The following is an 18,400-nucleotide window of genomic DNA, read 5'->3' on the forward strand; positions in this document are numbered from 1 at the left end:
TGAGAAAAAGTCATAGTTTTTGGAGATTTTGAGAAAAAGTCATAATTTTTGAAGATTTTGAGAAAAAGTCATAGTTTTTGGAGATTTTGAGAAAAAGTCATAATTTTGAAGATTTTGAGAAAAAGTCATAATTTTAGGAGACTTTGAGAAAAGTCATAATTTTAGGAGATTTTGAGAAAAAGTCATAGTTTTTGGAGATTTTGAGAAAAAGTCATAATTTTAGGAGATTTTGAGAAAAAGTCATAATTTTTGGAGATTTTGAGAAAAAGTCATAATTTTGAGGAAAAAAATACAGAATTTTTGGATTTTCAGAAAAAAGGAAACAAATGCTCTGTACTGTATGTGACGACTACTTCCATTCTTGAGAGGATCACAAATACATGGATCCTGAGATTTGAAGATCAAGCCGGGGACCAGTGATATTTTTAAGTCTTACTTGATGCCGGACAGCAGGATGTTTGGGTTGAGCGGCGAGTGGAGGTCCGACAGCGTCTCCGAGTATCCGCTCTGCCTCAGACAGGTCATCATGGCCTCTTTGGTCAACATGGCCTCCTTGGTTTTACTGCGAGCGTTCTTGAGGGTTCCCAGTTTGATGAGCTCGTTCACGGACTTCAGTTTACTCAGAGCCTCCACCTGGTGCAGGCAAAACAAGAGAGGAGTGGTGGAACATTGTTTTTCATTTCATCATCAGAGTCAGAAGTCCTCCCACAGCGGGAACATTCATGATCCTACCTTTGACCTCCTTCTGTCCATAAACCCGATAAAATGTCATACTTTGCTTAACAAATAATCTGAGGGGATTTTAACTTGTGATGTGTCATTTTGTAAAGCACCCTGAGCTGCATGTGTGATATCAATACAGCTTTATTATTATATGTACATCGTTACAGCTAAGTGGAGGGTGCTAATAAAAGGAAATGTACAAAGAGGACATTATTAAAGTTTATTATGCTTTCGGGGTTTTCCCTTTCCCGTAGTTATATAGGTTTTTGTAATCATGTTTTTACCGTGGATATTCTCACATTGCACTTAAAAAAAGATGTATTTGCACACGTATATTGTCGATAGTATCCTATGTTAAAACATTTTTGTAGAAGGGATGGTGTATAATAGTATTTTAACTTATTCTGTATCTTTATATTGAGTGTAGCGGCCAAAATCATAGAGAAATAAAACGGGAACTTAAAAGTAAAACTGCCGCTGAGGCACCAGATAGCGAATCGTACGAAAGAAGGACACAAGTCTAGACTAGATGGTGGTTTTGTACATTTATATGTTGATTCAGTATCATCCAAACTTCTCCGATATGTTTCCTGTGCCTTTCCTACTGTATGGCATGATGGTTTCAAACTGGTAAAGAAAACGATACGCCTACTAGTGCGCTACTTCCGCCATCACTTGTCTTCGATATATACAATTACACCAGGTGTCCAAAGAGGAGCATAACAAACGACTTAAATTACACTTAAATAAAAAGGTAAATAACAGCAAGAAAATAAATGCTTTAAAGGTTCAGGCAACAGCAGAGGTCTCAGATATATACAATTTTATAAAACACATGTTTATGAAGTGTTTTGCTCAAAATACCAAACAGATCATTCCAGCCATGCCTCATATCCCTCTATTTCACTTCCTGTTTCTAAAGTGCTGATTTGGGTATAGAGCTTTAAAGAGGAGGGTCTGAGCTCATGCGGGACCCGGCAGCTACCGTCTAAACTAAATGCTGCGGTGATGAAACGCCATATCATGGATTATCAAGGATCTGAAACAGCATGGAGCTCAAAGGCTTTCTCTCTTGCCGGTTACACCACAAGGTGAGTTCCTTTCTACTTCCTGCTTCTTCACACACATGCTCTCCAGCACAGGTTAGCTCTGAGTGTTAGCGATGCTAATGTAAACACCGACCATATTACGTCCAAAAACAGTCGGGCATTGTTTCTGATAGCAACGTTTCTGATTGGGCCGTGGGTCCACATTTCAGATGTTACGTCGTATCGGACGCAAATTTGGATCAGCTCCGTTGTTCCCCGTTTTTAGAGATTTGGGTACGGAGGAAAAGAGAGAGGGTTTTATTTCCTGACGCTGCGTGAGTTCCCCGACACACGTATTTCAGTATAAAAGACATCGAAAAGTGCATTTTGCATTATAGGTCCCCTTTAACTATTAAATAATATAAGTCAATGTATATATCCAACATTGAGTAATTGATAAAGATATGCGAAAGAGATGTATGGATACTTTCTACAGTTTTGAGTCTTTTTTATTTCTATTGTATTTAATATATGTGCAATGCCTTGTTTAACATTCTGATGTGACAGAACAGTTTCCCAAGTTTGGATCAATAACGTGTATTTCATCTAATATATTGGAGAACTGTAGTTCTTAATAAACCAGTAGTAAGAAAACCACTTGTGTTTAAAGAGAATGTCAATATTTCATCGACTGAATCCAGCCGACAAAACCTTGGTGATGATTCCTCCAACTGTGTGCATGTTCTTCAAAAACAGGAAGGAGGACAGATAAAGGACAGCGCTGATGAGGAAGTGACCTCAGGAGTGACAACACTGCAGAGGTCAAAGGTCAGAGGGCAGGAGGGCATCGCTAAAAATACCAGAGATGCAGTCCTGCCACGTTTAACAATAGAATAACGCTTTGCTGGTGTTGAGTGAGGAGAAGTAGAGTAAGTGTGAAGAAGAGCGATACAAACTAGATTTGATAGAAGCGTCAGATAAAGAAAATATAATGTATTGGGAATATCAGCCCACTTGTTTAAGAACATTTAAAGAATAAATAGTCAATAGTTTGAGCATCTGAAGAACAAAAGATGCACGGATCGATTTTAAATTCAATTATTTTACATTTTAAAGGTGGGGTAGGTAATTTTGGAGAAACCAGCTCGAGTGCGCTAGAATCTGAAAATACACAGCCCGGGAAAAATCTGCCACTTCCTCACAGAGCCCCTCCTCCAACACACACGACGCGCACATGACCAATGAGGGCACGAGGTAGGTTTGTGCACAGATGGAAGGCTGACAGGCAGGTAGGCCATCCAGCCACTTTAGCCGGCCCGAGGCAGGTGATTGGTCGTGCTTTTTACAGCGCCACGGCTTCCACAGATGACTGATGAAGATATTCATTGCTATCGGGATGTTAAGAGCATTCCATGGAATATAACAAAAGGTGTATCTCGAACCGGTTTCTCAAACTTACCTACCCCACCTTTAATACATTTTAAAAAGGGGTTTCTTTGACTTCAGGAGAGACAGGATATGAAGGATAACAAAATAAGTCTGTCTTCACCAACCTGTTTCTTGAGGACCTCAATATGAGGGATGCTGCCCCGACAGTAGGCTTCCAGCATGAGGGCGAACTGCACACAAACAGCCGGCATGTGGATCTCCGACCTGTAGGGGGCAGCAGAAAACCAAACTCCTCATGAGCCGTTTCCTCACACACACACACACCATCTCTCTCTCCCTCTCATGTTATCTGAACGTGTGTGTCCATACACACCGGAGATGCCAGAACAGGAAGTGTCCGATCTTGCGGTTCCCCTGGGCGCGCTGCAGCAGGAAGTGAGTCAGCGCGCAGTCGTAGTACGGCTCGTAACGCAACACCTGCACCAGCTGGAGGAGGTACTGGGACAGCTCCTCGTCACTGGGGAGCAGAGGGGGAGAAGGACTCAGTAAAAGTACAAGTACTCAGGTCTTGTACTTGAGTAAAAGTAGAAGTACTCAGGTCTTGTACTTGAGTAAAAGTAGAAGTACTCAGGTCTTGTACTTGAGTAAAAGTACTAAGATATTGTACTTGAGTAAAAGTAGAAGTACTCAGTACTTCTACTTTTACTCAAGAATAAGGTCTGAGTACTTCTACTTTACTCAAGAACAAGATCTAAGATATTGTACTTGAGTAAAAGTAGAAGTAGTCAGATATTGTACTTGAGTAAAAGTAGTCAGATCTTGTACTTGAGTAAAAGTGGAAGTACTCAGACCTTATTCTTGAGTAAAAGTAAAAGTAGTCAGATCTTGTACTTGAGTAAAAGTAGAAGTACTCAGATCTTGTTCTTGAGTAAAAGTAGAAGTACTCAGATCTTGTACTTGAGTAAAAGTAGAAGTACTAAGATCTTGTACTTGAGTAAAAGTAGAAGTACTCAGATATTGTTCTTGAGTAAAAGTAGAAGTACTAAGATCTTGTACTTGAGTAAAAGTAGAAGTACTCAGATATTGTTCTTGAGTAAAAGTAGAAGTACTAAGATCTTGTACTTGAGTAAAAGTAGAAGTACTCAGATATTGTTCTTGAGTAAAAGTAGAAGTACTCAGATCTTGTACTTGAGTAAAAGTAGAAGTACTCAGATCTTGTACTTAGTAAAAGTAGAAGTACCAGAGTGTAGGAATACTCTGTTACAGTAAAAGTACTGTATTCAAAATGTTCCTCAAGTAAAAGTAGAAAAGTATTCTCATCTAAATATAGTGAAAGACAGTAAAAGTAGTCGTTGTGCAGATTGGTCCATTTCAGAATAATATATATGATATGTTTTATAATGATTGATCATGAAAGTGTTCTCAAAGCTGGTGAAGGTGCAGCTAGTCTGAAGTACTTTGTAGACTGCAGGGTAGCTGGTGGATTTACTCCAGGTGGAACTAAAGTCTGATTCAACACTTGGTTAGATTTCACATCATTAAGGTCTTAAATCAAGGTATTAAATAATTGTAGTGGAGTAAAAGTACAAAGTAGCATAACATGGGAATACTCAAGTAAGTCCTTCAACATTGTCCTTAAGTACTTGAGTGAATGTACTTAGTTCCTTTCCTCCTCTGCTGGGGAAGATAAACATTTCACATTTTTAAATTAGCTCCACCTTTCTCAGCTGTGACGCACAAAATAAAGCCATGAAATTGTATATATTTGTATCACACTGTTCCTTGTGAATTTATACTTTCTTTACTTGGGTAAGATTTTGAATGAAGGACTTTCTTTCACTTGTATAACTTGTAGTGTAACGATACACCTGTGTTGACAATAACCATATACCACACGGGATGATATCTTGTTGGCAGATGTTAGGCTTATGTATTTCTTGTTGATCAGTTCATCTGGTTTCCTTTTAAACATCCATTAGTGTAAGTGTTGTTATAACGAGGATTTAATACAGTTAAGATCCCAATCTCACAGACAGCATTATTATCATTATGAAATCTACATTTTCAGAGATATATTGGCCTTTAGGGTATGTGAATCATTTTAGCCAGGATAATCTTTTAGTGAAGGCCTGGTTGTGTTTTTATTGACACGGACACTAACTCACAGAGTAATATAAAAGTACTAGGTTTGTTACAAAAGGTACAAGATGTCAGTGGATAATATATGAATGTAAGGGCTTACATACGAGCCACAGAGACACAGAGGATACAGCTTTACGTGTGGGAGGGTGAATGTGTTGGTCCTGTTGTACTGTCTTAAACCTCTCCTTAGAATATCTTATGAATGGTAAGGTGTCCGTGGGTATTATGAATACCTCATGTCCCGCAGACAGCCCACAGCGTACTCTCGCACGTACTGGTCGGGGTAGTTGAAGTCCAGCAGCTCCAGAGCGTCTCTGGGACTCAGCTTCGGCCAGATCTGAAGCAGAGCCTGCAGCTGAGAGACACACACATGGAGAAGAGGGGACACATGTTGATGTAGAAGAGACGTGAAGAAGAGGGGACACATGTTGATGTAGAAGAGACATGGAGAAGAGGGGACACATGGTGATGTAGAAGAGACATGAAGAAGAGGGGACACATGTTTGATGTAGAAGAGACATGGAGAAGAGGGGACACATGGTGATGTAGAAGAGACATGAAGAAGAGGGGACACATGTTGATGTAGAAGAGACATGAAGAAGAGGGGACACATGTTGATGTAGAAGAGACGTGAAGAAGAGGGGACACATGTTGATGTAGAAGAGACATGGAGAAGAGGGGACACATGGTGATGTAGAAGAGACATGAAGAAGAGGGGACACATGTTGATGTAGAAGAGACATGAAGAAGAGGGGACACATGTTGATGTAGAAGAGACATGAAGAAGAGGGGACACATGGTGATGTAGAAGAGACATGAAGAAGAGGGGACACATGTTGATGTAGAAGAGACATGAAGAAGAGGGGACACATGTTGATATAGAAGAGACATGGAGAAGAGGGGACACATGTTGATGTAGAAGAGACATGAAGAAGAGGGGACACATGTTGATGTAGAAGAGACATGGAGAAGAGGGGACACATGTTGATGTAGAAGAGACATGGAGAAGAGGGGACACATGTTGATGTAGAAGAGACATGAGGAAGAGGGGGACACATGTTGATGTAGAAGAGACATGGAGAAGAGGGGACACATGTTGATGTAGAAGAGACATGAAGAAGAGGGGACACATGTTGTTGTAGAAGAGACATGCGGAAGAGGGGACACATGTTGATGTAGAGGAGACATGAAGAAGAGGGGACACATGTTGATGTAGAGGAGACATGAAGAAGAGGGGACACATGTTGATGTAGAAGAGACATGAAGAAGAGGGGACACAAGTTGATGTAGAAGAGGACATGAAGAAGAGGGGACACATGTTGATGTAGAAGAGACATGCGGAAGAGGGGACACATGTTGATGTAGAAGAGACATGGAGAAGAGGGACACATGTTGATGTAGAAGAGACATGCAGAAGAGGGGACACGTGTTGATGTAGAAGAGACATGCAGAAGAGGACCTTCAAAGAGCTTTCCTCACCTGGGCCATGTCCTCGTGTTTGCTCCACTTGACGGACAGCAGCAGCTTGGGCAGCGACCTGAGGGAAGTTCTCTCTGCAGTCGTAGCGTAGCGTCCAGATCGATACCTTCTCGTTCTCACACAGCTGAGAGGAGAGGGTCGCGGCTCCATGATCTCCTTCAGCTCGATGTGGAACTTCTTACCGCCACGACCCTGAGAGGAGGAATAATGAGGAAAGAGGGGGGGAGGTAGAGGAGGAGAGGAGGTAGAGGAGGAGAGGACGAAGGAGAGGAGAGGTGACGGGAGGGATGAAGAACAAAGTGAAAAAGGGATCAGGGTGGAAAGGATACGAGACGATTACGACGAGCAGTGACTGTCACGGCCCGTCCACACAGCGGCGTTGGACGCTTCTTCGCCCATTCACTTTGAATGCCGAACTGCATTGTGGGAAGCAGAGCGGGGCTTTCCTGGCGTTCAGGCTGCAAACGTTGAGCAATGTTCAACTGTTGAAGCTTCTGAAGCTTTCGGTGGAAGCCAATCGAATCATATGCCAGTACAAGCTCTAGCCAATCAAACCGCTGCTTGTGTGTCAGGGGCGGGACATTCATGTGATTGGTTGTTGGTCGAGCTTCAGACACGTTACGCACTGATTCCCAACAAGGGGGTAGATCACTTTAAAACCAGAGGAACTTTGGACATTTGGGGAAGCTCAAATGTTTTGAAAAGGAAATGAATACAAAAGAAATCCACAGAGTGAGTTAAAACGGGACATATGAGAGTAGTAACTTCTAAACGGTTGAAATGGAAAGCTAGTGAGCACATCATTTACGAAAACACAAGGCTGCTTGGATTGCACAGAGTTTATTAGAGTAAGATTTGGTTGCAAAAAGAATTGCGACCTCAGTTTGAGGGGATGTTCTGACCACAGAAGGGCCGTCCTCCAGTCAACTTCCTGCATTCTTTACAGTGGGAAAACACCAGGAGAAAAAACAATATGGCAAAGTCGGTTATTTTTTCAATATCGAGCAAACCCCGGTTGGAAATAGCTACACATAATTGATAGATACTTTTTTATATCATCATCCCTTTTTAAACCATTAAGACTAATACCTAATTGATATAATTGAAATGTTTGGATGTTTGAGGCACTTCATCTGAAAGGTTACGTCTAATTAAATGTTGGAAACCACTACTGACATGCACCACAAGGTGGCAGGAGTGTTTCAGAGCATCCAGGGAAGTGCACATCATGTTCCTTCAATGCAGTCGCCACAATCCAAACCGAGGCCTAACATTGTGTCGCTTTAAAACAAGTTGTCGCTTTAAAGAGGGACGCGTGTCCTGTAAGCATTTCATCAAACCGAGTAGAGTTCAAATAAACATTTGGCAGATGAAACTTCTTTGCGTTGGAAGACGAATAACCCAAGTGTGTGGATCTGGAAGCTGATTCACCATAACTAACAGTTTACACAGTCTTCAAAGCTGCATCGGGAGCGAGTCTGCTGTTCCTCACACAGACACCTCGTGTGGAAATGGTGCGTTCAGGCATGCCCTTTACATAACACAGGGTTACGTAACCGGCTGCAGCACACCCAGCAGAGGGTTTTCAGTGCAGGGGCGGTGAGACAGGAACACGTACGAGTAATCTGATCAGAGCCTCTAGTTTTGAAGGGGATTGGAATAATTCAGCAGCTACAACCCTGCTGATAACAATGTGTTTCCAAGGGAACTGGCAGTGTGAGATTATACACTAGTGTGTGTGTGTTGTGTGTGTGTGTGTGTGTGTGTGTGTGTGTGTGTGTGTGTGTGTGTGTGTGTGTGTGTGTGTGTGTGTGTGTGAGTGAGCGGGAGAGAAATTATTACGCAGCATTTCTCACAGGACAGCTTTAAACAAATACCTCACTTTATTTTCACCGGGTCTTTCTTTTACAGAGGTGGGAGAAGAACTCAGATCTTGTAGTTGAGTAAATGTAGAAGTAGTCAGATTTTGTACTTGAGCAAAAGTCAGGGTTCATACACTTTTTCACGACTCTTTCTCAGCGGTTCCACTGAAAATGGTTTATTTTAACATGGAACAGGAAAATAAGATCTGCATGTGAAACTTGTCGTGCCGATCTGAAACAAATCCAATAGCTTACCAGCTTCTACACGCTGAAGCAACTCAAATCTCTCACCAGCAAAACACCTCATCAGTTAAATGCCATGTTACGTTTCATTACTATACGATACAGTATGTATTATCATTATAGTATTACTATTTCGGCGATTAGATAAAATATAAATTATATTTGATGCAAATTTAGTTACATTTCCAAGACTTTTCCATAACTTTTCCAGGGCCTGGAATTTGCATTTTGAATTACCATGACTTTCCAGGTTTTCAATGACCCTAAGAACCCTGAATAGTAGAAGTACTCAGGTCTTGTACTTGAGTAAAAGTAGAAGTACTCAGATCTTGTACTTGAGTAAAAGTAGAAGTACTCAGATCTTGTACTTGAGTAAAAGTAGAAGTACTCAGATCTTGTACTTGAGTAAAAGTGGAAGTACTCAGACCTTGTACTTGAGTAAAAGTAGAAGTACTCAGACCTTGTACTTGAGTGAAAGTAGAAGTACCAGAGTGTAGGAATACTCTGTTACAGTAAAAGTCCTGCATTCAAAATGTTCCTCAAGTGAAAGTAGAAAAGTATTCTCATCTAAATATAGTGAAAGCAGTAAAAGCAGTCGTTGTGCAGATTGGTCCATTCCAGAATAATATATATGATATGTTTTATAATGATTGATCATGAAAGTGTTCTCAAAGCTGGTGAAGGTGCAGCTAGTCTGAAGTACTTTGTAGACTGCAGGGTAGCTAGTGAAGGTGCAGCTAGTCTGAAGTACTTTGTAGACTGCAGGGTAGCTGGTGGATTTACTCCAGGTGGAACTAAAGTCTGATTCAACACTTGATTAGATTTCACATCATTCATCCAGATCTGTAGAGTAACTAAAGGTATTACAGTGGAGGAAAAGTAAACTATTTACCTCTGAACTGTAGTGGAGTAGAAGTACACAGTAGCATACAATTGAAATAGTCAAGTAAAGTACAAGTACCTCAAAAAAGTACAGTACTTGATTGAATGTACTTCGTTACTAGTCACTCAGTAGTCTTTTATGTATTTTAAATGCACAGCAAATATGTAGGCCTGTCAACACAAGTATCTCCCACTGTACTTGAACTCACCATGGGAACGCTGTCACTTGCTCCGGCGATTTCTGCGGCTTTTTCCAGTATCTGCAAAAAAAGTAAGTAAGTGATCACAAAGTGCATTAGGCAAGCCGACCACATCGTGATCCTCTTCATCATCATCAGGTGCCATAATGAAGAGTATTAAGGCACTGCCATGACGAATTCAACTGCAGTCAAGTCTTTAAAAAGGGCCTCGGAGCTTTCACCGTGACACGTTGCGCTGCAGAAGTAATTTGTTCATATTTGTCCAAATTCTGGCAAAAAGGTTTATGTTGGAGAGATACTGTTGTCTCCCCTTTATGGGTTGTTTTAATGCACTGATACTATGTGTGACTCTGCACTGGGTCGGACCTTGCAGCTGCCTCTTGTGATAGGAGGAGGCAGGGCATTCCAGGTTGTTGATATTTATGAGGACACATTCTTGTTGTCTCCTAAATATCTCATTTCTACGAGGCGTGAAGGAAGTACGTGACTCTTTCCAGAAGACGTCGCAGATGTCCCCGTCACCTTTCCGACACCTGCTGATGATATTAGCGCCACCTCGATTTACGACTTTGTTGTTATCTCCGTGTTTTGGACTATAGCCAGCGGGGCAAACAAGTATTTAGTCAGCCACCAACTGTGCAAGTTCTCCCACTTAAAAAGATGAGAGGCCTGTAATGTTCATCCTAGGTACACTTCAACTATGAGAGACAGAATGGGGGAAAGAATCCAGGAAATCACATGGTAGGATTTGTAATGAATTAATTGGTAAATTCCTCGTATTATAAAATAAGTATTTGGTCACCTACAAACAAACAAGATGTCTGGCTCTCACAGACCTGTAACTTCTTCTTTAAGAGCCTCCTCTGTCCTCCACTCGTTAACTGTATTAATGGCACCTGTTTGAACTTGTTATCAGTATAAAAGACACCTGTCCACAACCTCAAACAGTCACACTCCAAACTCCACTATGGCCAAGACCAAAGAGCTGTCAAAGGACACCAGAAACACAATGGTAGACCTGCACCAGGCTGGGAAGACTGCATCTGCAATAGGTAAGCAGCTTGGTGTGAAGAAATCAACTGTGGGATCAATTATTAGAAAATGGAAGACATACAAGACCACTGATAATCTCCCTCGATCTGGGGCTCCACGCAAGATCTCACCCCGTGGGGTCAAAATGATCACAAGAACGGTGAGCAAACATCCCAGAACCACACGGGGGGACCGAGTCCATGACCTGCAGAGAGCTGGGACCAAAGTAACACAGGCTACCATCAGTAACACACTACGCCGCCAGGGACTCAAGTCCTGCAGTGCCAGACGTGTCCCCCTGCTTAAGCCACTACATGTCCAGGCCCGTGTAAAGGAAAGAATGAATGGAGCCATGTATCGTGACATTTTGAGTGACAACCTCCTTCCATCAGCAAGGGCATTGAAGATGAAATGTGGCTGGGTCTTTCAGCATGACAATAATCCCAAACACACCGCCCGGGCAACGAAGGAGTGGCTTCGTAAGAAGCATTTCAAGGTCCTGGAGTGGCCTAGCTAGTCTCCAGATCTCAACCCCATAGAAAATCTTTGGAGGGAGTTGAAAGTCCGTGTTGCCCAGCGACAGCCCCAAAACATCACTGCTCTAGAGGAGATCTGCATGGAGGAATGGGCCAACATACCAGTGTGTGAAAACCTTGTGAAGACTTACAGAAAACGTTTGACCTCTGTCCTTGCCAACAAAGGGTATATAACAAAGTATTGAGATGAACTTTTGTTATTGACCAAATACTTATTTTCCACCATTATTTGCAAATAAATTCTTTAAAAATCAGACAATGTGATTTCCTGGATTTTTTTCTTCTGTCTCTCATAGTTGAAGTGTACCTAGGATGAAAATTACAGGCCTCTCTCTTTTTAAGTGGGAGAACTTGCACAAGTGGTGGCTGACTAAATACTTTTTTGCCCCACTGTAAGCCTGATGTGTTTTGCTGCTCCGGTGAGCAACATACCCCATGTGTGTGAGTTAACCCATATCCTTTGTGTGTGAGTTAACTCTGCTCCTTCTTGCAAGAATAGATTAGTGCCTGATTATTGATTCTCAACCTGGTGTCGAGTGATATTTTCCTAACATAATTCCTACGAGCCGGATCCAAGACCTCCTTTTTTCTCCGGACAAACGAGCCTGACACTGTGCACAGGGAGTCGAGGACACTTAAAGCCTTGTTTCATTTACAAAGAAACCATTTGGTAAATAGGGGGGCCAGGTTTCGCTGGAGAGGAGAGAATCCTCTTTTCCACTACACAAGAAACACCAACACTCTTTAACACATGGCTTTTGTCTTCAGTTGGAAAGGGTACAATAAGCATTCCTTTCAGGGACTAATAATTTTTAATCTCAGGTATTTATTGAAAAATGACCCTTTTTCTTATTTTATATGTGACGTGTTTTGAAGGATTGATTAAATACAATGAACACATGTTTTCAACTAATAAACAATTCAGATGTTTTCCCAAAAGCTATTAACAGAAACTTGAGTTAAAACGTAAACAAACTCAACAGAAACTAAATAAAACTAACTGTAACTTGTAAACTTGGTTCATCTGGACGCTGTCTCGACAACCAATAACTCTGGTTTGAGAGTTTGACAGAGAGACGGAATAAATAACAGATGAACGATAGAAGGAAATTGCTTTTACTGTAAACTTTGTGACCACAAGTATATTGACAAATGTTCAAAAACACAGATACAGCCTTACTCATCTACTGGCAGCGTGAAAGGCGTCGTCTACCACCAATAGAAAAGGGAGTGAGAACAGCTGTCTGACCTTGTCGAAGGGAGGGAAGATGATGGGGTGAGACGAGTACTCGGGGAAGTGGATGTGCAGCGCGGTGGCGTTCTCCGTGTACGGGTTGGTCTGGATGGTTCCTATGGGGTTCAGCATCTCTTCAAGTTCATCTGCGGGAGAAGCACATAGGGAAGCATGACATAACATCTTGACATCTAGTCTTGATGATATAAGACATAATAACTGAAGACTCTTGAACACATCTTATTTTGAGTTGAATCTCAGACGATTCCTTTAAGCTGCTGTGGTATTTGTAAAAGATGGATCATATGGTTTGAAAAATGACATCTTACTTGATTCTTGAAAACACATTTTTATTGGAAAAATCCACAGAAGAAATAAAACTTTTTAGCATTTCTGGCTTATTTTGTAACAACATTTCCTCATCCTGGTAAAATATAGTTAGAAATAAGTTTTCTCAGCTCAAGATCTTATTCGTCTAAATATCCAGCAAGCAAATGTTCACTTGTTCTATTTCTAGATCTCTTGATTTATTCAAAGCGAAAACACCTTGTTTTTATAATCGTTCTACTTGACTTGGGAGCAGCCTTTTGTCCAGTGACGCTGGAGTGCTCATTTAACCCTAGAAGTGTTTTTATGAGCAGATAGGACGGAGGGCGTACCAGGAAAGGAGGACCAGCAGTGCAGGATGATGTCTCCCGTCTTCAGCTGGCCTTTGTAGTCGAACACCATGGTGTTGACCCAGGCGATGGGGTAGTGCTGGATCACAGAGAGAGAAACAGGGATTAGTCAATGTGCTTTAAACATATTGTTTACATGTGTTGAAATTGTACACTTTTAGGTATTTTTAGGCCCTTCTAGTATATATACTGTATATAGCAGCTTTTCTCAGGCAGGGAGGAACTAAAAACTGACACGCAAGAATAGATTTGTTCACTTCTTGAATGTGTTTTACCTCTAATTCCTCAACAAGTAGGCAAACATATTATCTGACTACCGTACTTCTCGGAGTATAAGCCGCGACTTTTCCCCCCATTTTTTGTGTACAGCTAACGGCCACTAGGGAACCTCCTACATCTATGGACTTTACAGGTAAAATTAACCACCTTTAACGCTACGGGCTCTAGGACCGGTCCGCGCCCGCCACCTTTAAGCGGCGGGCTCCAGCAGGAAAAGCTGGAGGCCGGAAAAGAGTGAGACAGGTAGCGCGCCAAAGTAAAAGTGGAACCGAGAGACAGAACGAGAGCAAGACAGACGGACAATTTAGCTGCTGCGGCTTATATGCAGGTGCGCTTTCTAGTCCGACAAGTACGGTAGTTACCTAATTCAAAAAAGTGCAGTCAGCAATACATTTTACTCCCAGGACCCCCCCTCTTTCTGTTAATGCCAAAAAGTGTGAACAAGATACAGCCCTAGTCCTGAAACATCATGTCTTAATGCTGGCCAGGAGAGCATGGATCTCAGAGGTGATGATGTTAAGACTATAACATTTAGTAAAACCCCTGGAATCTCTTGATGTTAAATACTGTCTGGAGTTATCTAAAGTATCACGGGACGGTGTCCATGGAAACATGCTGGACTTGAGCTCGTCAGATTATCATTTTGCTCCATGTGTTATAAGTGATGTTTTGTGCGTCCTCGTTTCATTCCCCATCATCATTAGATCAGTGTTGTGTTAGAAACGTGTTGCAATATCATGTTGTTTTGTGTGCCTCCTAAGAAATAACGTTCAAACACAAATATTGACAGGGTGTGACAGTCGCAGATTGATCAAAGTGTTTCTTATAAACTGTCGTGGCACTGGCTTCCTGTCCATTTTAGAGTCCATTTTAAGATTTTATTGTTTGTTTTTAAATCTCTTAATGGGCTGGCCCCAGAGTACATCTCCGACCTCTTACAGGTGTACACCCCCTCAAGGGCTTTGAGGTCGGCTGATCAGCTGCGGCTGGTAGTCCCAAAAACAAAGAAAAAGACCAGGGGAGACCGAGCGTTCTCATCGGTAGCCCCCGGGCTCTGGAACGACCTGCCCCCTCGTGTTAAATTGTCGCCCACCCTTGAAGCTTTTAAGTCCCGCCTAAAGACCCACCTCTTTCCCCTCGCTTGCCAGTCAGTCTGAGCTGTGTCATACCTGTTTGTATGCTTTCACTGTCTGTCCATAGCCTTTATGTGCCTTGTATTTATTCTTATGTGTGCTTTTTTTTTATCTATTCGTGTAATATTATATTTTATTATAATGTTATGTTCATTGTGAAGCACTTTGGCAAACCCTCTGTTTTTAAACTGTGCTATATAAATAAAGTGGATTGGATTGGATTGAAAAGGTTACGGCATGTGGTTTAGATTGAAAGTTAAATGAAATCTATGATAGATGTGTATTATTATACATGTGTATTATTATACATGTGTATTATCCTCGCAACTACAGTCGTTAAATGTCCACCTTCATGTCAGGTTTGAGGGTGTGGTTCTGCAAGCCTCATTTACATATTCACCTGTGGCGGCGCGCCCAGAGGCTTCGTAGTGGGCGCGGCAACAGGATGCCGGGGTGCGGTTCTCACGGGAGGAGAAAGTGTGTGTGGATGCTGGTATTCAGCGGGATATTGTCATTTCCTCAACATGGGACGTTAATGAAAAGCCGAATCTGTGGATATTGCATCGACGGACCAAGAAGCACGTCTCCGTGGAGAGGACGCGCTCAGAGAGAGAGATGTTCTCCACAACCCGGTGAGATCGCTCCTCTGGGACACGCCGTCCTCGTGTTTCCTGTTGTTGTGGATTATAGCCTGAAAAGGCCTTCAAACATTTCTGTTTGTGCCGCCGACGGGCGCCGGAGCAATGAACGATAAGGGCCTGGATTAGGCAGTAAAGACAGTTTTGGTGTTTCGCAGAGCGGATCGTTTAAACTGTCAATATAATGGATCAATGCATGAAATCTGTCCGTTTATCAGTTCGGTTTACCTTTATAATATCATTTCACTCAAGAACCCCTTGTGCGTTTAATTAACACAACTACTTTAGATAGTTGATCGTTGCAGGAATCCTGAAGTCAGATGTAAGACCTTTTTTAAGACCCTTTCCAAACATGTTAAGACCTCATCGCCACTTGGAGTTCTACCCGGTTGCCTTGGCGACACACTTTACCTCACATTGACTATATACCGTATTGATTGTCCTTCCCCAATAATAGGTGAAACATATGCAATAATAAAGTTTGTCTAAAATGACAGAATTATTAGTTTTCGTTTGACGGAAATAGAATAAAAGTTGACTAAATGTTAGGACTTAGCGACTCAAACTATGGAGGCTAACTGACTTAAAAACTAAACAAGCTGTTTTCTTCCTTCTTGCTCTTCCATGCTGTCGTGTCTCCTCCACGACAACAACTTGAAATCTTGACATATGCGTCTAACATCTAGTCAGAATGTGTCTCCACCCGATTTAAGAAGATAACTTCAGAAGTGACACTGCAGCGAGACATCGGGTCTTGTTTTTAGACAATGCATCATCCTGTTAAGCCAACACATCTTATTTTGAATTGCTTCTCAGATGAAACACATATTTTTACATATTTATTAGAAACTCACCAACGATAACATCAGAACACAGAACACTTTGAGCGTTAGCGGCTTATTTTGTAACGAAATGTCCTGATTCTGGTCAAAACGAGTTCTCCCAGCTAATTACAGATCTGATTTGTCTAAATATCCCGTCTTATTTCAGGTGCTCTTAACAAGCTAATGTTCACGAGTTCTATTGGTAGACGTTAGCACTTATTTCATTGTTGCTGAACTTGTTTCTGGAGCAGCCTTCCTTCCAGTGGACACCTTGTGTGCCTTCAGGTGCGTCTCTTACCACTTTCCCTGCCTTGCGGATGGTCTGGTATTTGTTGCTGTGAGAGTTCTTGGTGGACTTCTGCTTCTTGACCTTGTCCATGACGGCGTAGATGGCGAAGCAGAGGCGGGTCATGCGCGGCAGGTCGCAGACGGACAGGTCGAACTCCAGCGTGCTGTCCTTCCACGTGTGGTCCGAGCGGCCGCTGCTCTCACTGCTCACCGCCGGCTTACACAGCAGCTCCGTGCCGTGGAAGAGCCCCGCCCTCACCTGGACCTGAGAGTGTGTGTGTGTGTGTGTGTGTGTGTGTGTGTGTGTGTGTGTGTGGGTGTGTGTGTGTGTGTGTGTGTGTGTGTGTGTGTGTGTGTGTGTGTGTGTGTGTGTGTGTGTGTGAAGGGAAGCAAGGGGAACACATTATTTTGTATTGTGTGCTACATTTGAGTTAAAGTTCTTCTCTTATGTCTCAATTATATTTAATTATGCACTTTTGGAGAAGCCGTGGAAGAGCCCCGCCCTCACCTGGACCAGTGTGTGTGTGTGTGTGTGTGTGTGTGTGTGTGTGTGTGTGTGTGTGTGTGTGTGTGTGTGTGTGTGTGTGTGTGTGGAAGCAAGAGTATAGCATTAGCTTTCATCGTGTTGTTGCATTTGATTATCATTCACAAGCTAGTCTGCGTTTTGTCTCAGCCAAATTGAGAAAAAGTCTTTACATCAACCTAAATTCTTGAGCTCCGTAAAGTGCTTAAAGGTCCCATGTCATGCTTTTCCGGTGTGTTATGAAGCTCTACACACACACACACACACACACACACACACACACACACACACACACACACACACACACACACACACACACACACACACACACACACACACACACACACACACACACACACACAACCACACACACACACACACACACACACACACACACACACACACACACACACACACACGGGGGGGGTGCTAGTGGACATGGCCTTGACATGGGACCTTTAAAGTGCCTAGATATTTGTATATTAGTGCAATAACCAGTCGTGTCTTCCCCTGTCCAGTGTTATGTGTCCATTTGACCGGCCACCTCTGTTGGGATTGATCGACCGCTTAGAGATGTCCCGCCCCTTAGCCTATCATCTCCAATGTGTTGGAGCACTAGCCAATAGATTGTCACATAGTAAAGTCACTATGTTAGGAAGTAAACAAAGGAGACAAAGGAGGAATTTGTGTGTGTGTGGGAACCATCCTCTGGAGGGAACACAGGATGTTAGCCTTTATATCTAATGCCTTGATATAAATATCTAATATCAAGGCATTAGATATTTATTTTATCTAATGCCTTGTCTTTTATCTGGACCCTGAGTCTGTAATAAAGTTTTCATTCATTCATTCACTAACATCTAAATAACAGACTACAGGAAATAGACCAGGACCTCTTCTTTAAATCTAGTCTTGAACTCTGCATGCAGGTGTTGGGTGTGCAGTTAACAGGAATATGAATGTCCACAAAGCAATAGTTCACCTTGGCGGTCTCTTCAGCGTTCACCTTGCTGCCGTTCACCAGGACGATCTTAAAGGGGGGAGCCACGTCCCAAACACTCGTCTGCACTTGCTGCAGAGAGGGAGAAAGAGACTTGCAGTGAGGGAGCAGCATGAGCACAACACACTGTAGAAATATGTGCTCCTTCACACACACACACACACACACACACACACACACACTACACAAACAGCGTGTGAGGTCAGGCGGGTCGTTCTGATGTCAAGCCGAGTGGATTTGCGAGGGTCAGCAGTCGGCAGGAAAAACAGCATCACATGACACCGAGAG

The 18,400-nt window shown here is 42.4% G+C and overlaps 1 protein-coding gene across 1 annotated transcript in view; it reads right to left on the bottom strand.

Annotated features, from left to right (window-relative positions):
* Nucleotides 1–18,400, bottom strand: part of pik3cb (phosphatidylinositol-4,5-bisphosphate 3-kinase, catalytic subunit beta) — a 54,384-nt gene that overhangs the window by 18,392 nt on the left and 17,592 nt on the right. The window contains 12 exon segments of the mRNA XM_034097088.2: nucleotides 437–633; nucleotides 3,305–3,404; nucleotides 3,514–3,657; nucleotides 5,516–5,637; nucleotides 6,762–6,818; nucleotides 6,820–6,894; nucleotides 6,897–6,953; nucleotides 9,958–10,008; nucleotides 12,766–12,896; nucleotides 13,410–13,506; nucleotides 16,600–16,854; nucleotides 18,095–18,184. Of these exon segments, the coding sequence (XP_033952979.1) occupies nucleotides 437–633; nucleotides 3,305–3,404; nucleotides 3,514–3,657; nucleotides 5,516–5,637; nucleotides 6,762–6,818; nucleotides 6,820–6,894; nucleotides 6,897–6,953; nucleotides 9,958–10,008; nucleotides 12,766–12,896; nucleotides 13,410–13,506; nucleotides 16,600–16,854; nucleotides 18,095–18,184 (1,376 nt within the window).

The sequence above is a fragment of the Pseudochaenichthys georgianus genome, chromosome 13 (assembly GCF_902827115.2).
Source record: "Pseudochaenichthys georgianus chromosome 13, fPseGeo1.2, whole genome shotgun sequence".
Classification (NCBI taxonomy): Eukaryota; Metazoa; Chordata; class Actinopteri; order Perciformes; family Channichthyidae; genus Pseudochaenichthys; species Pseudochaenichthys georgianus.